General features: G+C 42.2%; 1 protein-coding gene across 1 annotated transcript; it reads right to left on the bottom strand.

The window, feature by feature from the left end:
* Positions 1-3,732: 3,732 nt before the first annotated feature.
* On the bottom strand, positions 3,733-5,491 carry LOC108914342. The gene is made up of 2 exons (XM_023456378.1): positions 4,088-5,491; positions 3,733-4,011 (listed from the first exon to the last, which is right to left on the bottom strand). The coding sequence occupies exons 1-2, from the start codon at positions 5,399-5,401 to the stop codon at positions 3,733-3,735; spliced, it is 1,593 nt and encodes a 530-aa protein (XP_023312146.1). The 5' UTR covers positions 5,402-5,491.
* Positions 5,492-5,781: the final 290 nt, after the last annotated feature.

Below are 5,781 nucleotides of genomic sequence, written 5' to 3'. Positions count from 1 at the left end.
CTTCCGAAATATAATGTGACAGCATATCTTTTAACACCCTATGCATTCTCTCGATTTGTCCGTTTGACGTGGGCGCATAGCTCGACGTCTGTATCTTCTTAATACCTAGTATCTCACAAACCTCCTTAAACAATGCGGACGTAAAATTGGCGCCTTGATCTGTAATAAGCTTCTTTGGGGTCCCATGCCTGGCGACGATATGCTCTACAAAAGCCCTGGCCACTGTCTCCGCTCTTTGGTCTGGTAACGGAATGGCCTCAGGATATTTGGTAAAATAATCCTGGAAAGTCAATATATATCTGTTCCCCCTGTTTGAGGTCGTAAGTGGACCTACTATGTCCATCGAGGTCAATTCCCATGGTTCCTGCGAGGAAGTAAATCGTTGTAGAGGGGCTTTACCCATATGCGCCGAAGTTTTCCTTTGATTACACGAACCGCATTCCGTGCAGTACCTGTTAATATCGGCCCGCATACCTGGCCAATAAAATCGTGTACTTACATTCATGTAAGTCTTCTGCTGCCCTGGATGACCTACCAAAGGTGAGTCATGAAACTCTGCCAGTACTTGGGTCACAAGTGACTTAGGCACCACCAATTTATCGGATTTATCCTGCGCATCCATCCGATATAACACTTCGTCCTTGTCTAGGTAATATCGTTCCGATACTCCTCCATCTTGCTCCTCCAACTGAGTCCTTATGGTCTGACAGTAGACGTCCTTTTCTTGTGCCGACTTAAACACTTCTTTATCCCATACTGGCTCAAATTCTTCTTTCCGGATAGTACCAATTGACGTAGTTGATTCCTTCTGTCCGGTAAACACCGAAATTTCCAGACTTGTATTATACAAAATAAACTTCAGCATATCTTCGACTTCTTCCCACCGTAGCCCATCCAATCCACATCCGATTCGTGGTATGGCCAACTTCTTTGTGCCATTCCTCTCACATTCCTTACGCAAATTCTTCAATGTTCTCCATATGTCCTCATACGTTGGTTTGTCGTGATATTTCGTCTTCGTTACTAAGCAATAGATTATTCTTCCGTCACGATGCAATTTCGCTACGTCCCCCACTCGGACGTTTTGGTGATTTAGTTCCACTATACCTCCATACTTGTCTCTAAAATCCCTTGCAATACCCTTCCCCATTTTAAAATCCTTTGAAACACAATGACCTAGGTCATACTCTTGACCTGCCGAAAATAAATCCCCTTTTACTATACTCAAATTTACTAGACTAGGAATCACATGTTCCTTTTTATACTGTTCGTACTCCTCGTAAGACAAATCGATATAATGTTCGTCCTTACCGTACATTCTACTTAAAGCATCTGCATTTCCATGCAATCTTCCCGCTCTGTACTGCACCTCAAAGTCATATTCGGACAACATTAATGCCCACCTAGTCAATCGCGAGCTCGGATCCTTCAACGAAAATAGCCATTTTAGTGGCCGATGATCTGTTATCACCGTAAATTTCTGCCCGTATAAGTAACAGTTAAATGATTTTATACCAAAAACTACTGCGTACAACTCTTTCTCTGTTGTCGAGTAGTTCAACTCTGCCTTTTTAAATTGCCTGCTTGCAAACGCTACCGGCAGTTCCTGTCCATTCCTTTTTTGACTTAATACGGCTCCCATCCCTTGTCCAGACGCGTCGGTTGACAAAATAAATTGTTGCTCCATATCAGGGTAAATTAATAACGAATCCGACGTTAACGCATGTTTTAGTCGGTGAATAGCCTCTAGTACTTCCTCAGTTATTTCGAATTTAACGCCCTTTTTGGTAAGATTAGACAGGGGCGCCGATACTTTGGATACATTGGGAATAAATCGTCGATACCAGTTAACCAATCCCAGAAATGACCTAACCCCTTTAACATTCTTGGGGATAGGGAAGTGCTTAATAGCATCTACCTTTTCTGGATCAGGGCGTACTCCATCCCTTGATATAATGTGGCCCAAATACTTTACTTCTGGCAGCAGAAAACTGCATTTCTTGGGTTTCAATTTAACATTAGCGTCTCTGAGCCTATCAAAAACGACCTTAACTCGATGGATGTGTTGATCCTCCCCTCCTGCGTTATAAATGATAATATCGTCCAGATAAACCATGCACGAGTCCCCTGTGAGACCGGCTAAAGTAAGGTTCATAAACCTTTGGAAAGTGGCGGGCGCGTTAGCTAACCCAAATGGCATTTTTACATACTCGTAATGGCCTTGAAATGTACTAAAGCCCGTTAAAGGTACGGACTCATCATCCATGTCTATTTGATGATACGCCTCGGCAACATCTATTACCGAGAACAACACATTATCACCCGCCTGATAGCTTTGCACTAAGTCGGCTATATTGGGTAACGGATAATATTCCTTTTTCGTGACACTATTGAGACCTCTGTAATCAATGCACATACGAATCTTCTCCGTCCCATCTGGTAAGGTTTTTGTCACCAGTACTACGGGAGCGGACCATGGGCTAAATGAAGGTCTTATAATTTGGGCCTCCAACAACCTGTCTATCTCTTCCTTCAATATCTCACGCTGCTTGTATGGTATCCTGTACGGCGCTTTGCAAATAGGCCTCGCGACGTGCTCTAGATTTATTGTATGTTTAACCTTCGTGGTACTAGTCAAAATATCCTCATCTTCCATAAATAGGTCGGCATATGACCTCAACAGTTCATGCATCTTAGATCTAGTTTTTGAACCTAGATGGGTTAAATTAAATCCTTTTTCAATCCATTTATCGTTAGAAGTATCGATCTTCCCTATTATTATTCCTTCGTTGCACGGGGATGCTACCTTCATAGCTTCTACCGCTCTACCAATCGTGCGTCCCGCTGGAATCTTTAACTCCGTTCCGGACAAATTAATTATTCTCACTGGCACGCGTGCAGCGTTGTCAATAATTGAATATGCCACATAAGCATCCTTATTACCCAGCTCCACAGGTTCGCAGACCACTACTTCTCCATCCAAACGTCCTTGAACTCGTCCCAGACATATCATTTCCATTTTTGGGGGTAGAACAAATTCCTCAGCGGCTACTATTTTAGCCTCCCCTTCTTTTTCCATAATATTCGTTGCTTTTCTCGTTCGAATCTTGGCATCTTTTCCATGTTCATTTTCCAATTTCCGTAATTTTTCCAGTGTCGATGTATGCTGTTCTTGTAACGTCGTAAACATCCCCTCAATTTTCGTTAACCTTCCCTGCAATAGNATAAAGTTTCCATTAAGATAAATGTCACCATTCGGTAATGCCAGGTCTAACTTCACAGTTCCATACGTGGTTAACGCATGTCCCGTGATGCCTGTCAGTGTTAAATCCCCATGGTCCTTTACTCGTAATCCATTTTGTTCTACCAACTTCTTTTTAATAAGTGACACAGCTGCTCCTGTGTCAATCAAACAACGTATTGGCCTACTGTCCAATAGTAACTCCAAGACGTACGGTCTCCTAGATTGTGCGTTTAAGCCCGTGATTCCAGGAATGATACAGTTAATACCTCCCTTTTTATCCTCTTTTTGAACAATATCCCTATGTTCATCCCGTGTTCCTATACGGGTCTCACTTACATGGCTAGATTTCTTTAGACCTTTGTTACTGCCTCTACACCTGATAGTGGCTACCCTTGACGTACTATTACCATTATTACCATATTCTTCATTATTCCTGTCACACTGCATTTCCACTCTCCTAATTTGTTGTACATTGTTTCTATTTCTTCTCAAATCCATTTCTTGTCGACTTTCACTCTTGATTGCGCACCTATCTTCGTATCTTCTAAAACCATTATTTCTATCTTAATTACTTCCGAATTCTCTTCTTCCGCCATAATTATCCTGTCGCCGGTCCTCGTATTGATCACGGAAATTATTTGCACCTCTGTATCCATATTGGCTCCAATTTCCCCTACTCGCGTCGTCCTGACGAAAACTACCTGCATTTCCCCTACGAAAATTTCCTTTATCACCGTAGTTGCTCCTATTTCCACTGTTAAAGTCTCCTGTATCATCAAAATTACTCCTATTTCCCCCACTGAAGTGTCCGACCTCAAGTCTGTCGCCTCGAGAAAAATTTACTCTACTTTCCTTACTAAAACCGCCCCAGGACTGTTGCCTATTAGGGCACTCTCTTGCCCAGTGTCCGGTCCTATTACACAGGAAACACTCGTCTCTTGTTNTTCTTCTCAAATCCATTTCTTGTCGACTTTCACTCTTGATTGCGCACCTATCTTCGTATCTTCTAAAACCATTATTTCTATCTTCATTACTCCCGAATTCTCTTCTTCCGCCATAATTATCCTGTCGCCGGTCCTCGTATTGATCACGGAAATTATTTGCACCTCTGTATCCATATTGGCTCCAATTTCCCCTACTCGCGTCGTCCTGACGAAAACTACCTGTATTTCCCCTACGAAAATTTCCTTTATCACCGTAGTTGCTCCTATTTCCACTGTTAAAGTCTCCTGTATCATCAAAATTACTCCTATTTCCCCCACTGAAGTGTCCGACGTCAAGTCTGTCGCCTCGATAAAAATTTACTCTACTTTCCTTACTAAAACCGCCTCTGGACTGTTGCCTATTAGGGCACTCTCTTGCCCAGTGTCCGGTCCTATTACACAGGAAACACTCGTCTCTTTTTCCCTGTACCATGTCCCTATCTTCACTCCTCCTACAATTCCTTGCTATATGCCCGTCTTCTCCACATTTGTAACAGTTAACTGCCATAACCACTGGACCAGCGCTTCTTCCTTGCAACATCTTCATGTTGGTTTCATGGAGCTTTACCAATTCTTCCGCCTTCTCCAAGGTTAGGTTGTCTTCTCTTAACAACATCAGTCCTACTTCTTTGAGGATGTCCCTTCGTAATCCCATCTTGAATTGGTTTAATATTAGTTCTTGATTCTTCTTCCTAATCCCGGCTTTCTCTTCCTGAGTTGCATTCTTCAAATCTTCCTTTAACAGTTTGGTTCCTATCAGCCGCAATCGGGTACAAAACCCAGTCACGGATTCATCGTGCCGCTGGTAACATTTGTTTAAGCTAAGCTGGTACTCTCCAGGTAGCAAAGTCGTAGCGAAATGTTCCAGGAACTTGGCTTTCATGTCCCGGTACCCTAACTCCCTTAAAGTGGAGTCTGAACTCAAAAAATCATACGCGTCACCTATACATTTGTATTTAAATATCCGCAAAGTTTCCAATTCAGTCCATCCGTCTAGTTCCGCCCTTTGCTCCAACCTATCAAAATATCGACTAATGTCTTTCCCTGTAACATTGTCGACCGTGGCCGCTACCATACCTAAAGAATACGCCATCATCGGCGCGTACTGGCCTGCAACTGGGGGCACAGCTGCTGCTGCTGCTCCAGCGGGAGTTGGAATTTGATTTGTCGTCATCTCGTTCGTTGCGAGCTACGCGGCTCAAACTGTCTCTCTTTATTTAAACAAATTAAAATTTTTTTAAAAAAAATATTCCCAAAATTATCGTTAGTTTGCAACCGCAACCAAGTTTTCCAGCTATTATTAGTCGCTAAAGTTCCACTGGTACCGCTTCAAACAATAAAATCGACTTCAAAAAAATAATTATATATATATTTTTTTTTGATCACCCTGTATGTTGCGGGGTCTCGTAGTATTTGCTCTAGTGTTATCTTTAATTCCAAATTCAATAATAAAATTAATGAAATAAAATTAAAATTTAACTGCGTACTCTTTAACTGACCTCGTATATACTAAACTCAAAATCTAGGCTTGACTTCTCAACAACGTGGGTATTC

The sequence above is a fragment of the Anoplophora glabripennis genome, unplaced genomic scaffold (assembly GCF_000390285.2).
Source record: "Anoplophora glabripennis isolate ALB-LARVAE unplaced genomic scaffold, Agla_2.0 scaffold1415, whole genome shotgun sequence".
Classification (NCBI taxonomy): domain Eukaryota; kingdom Metazoa; phylum Arthropoda; class Insecta; order Coleoptera; family Cerambycidae; genus Anoplophora; species Anoplophora glabripennis.
Note: the sequence above shows the minus strand (reverse complement) of the source record. Positions and strands in the feature narration are given on the sequence as shown.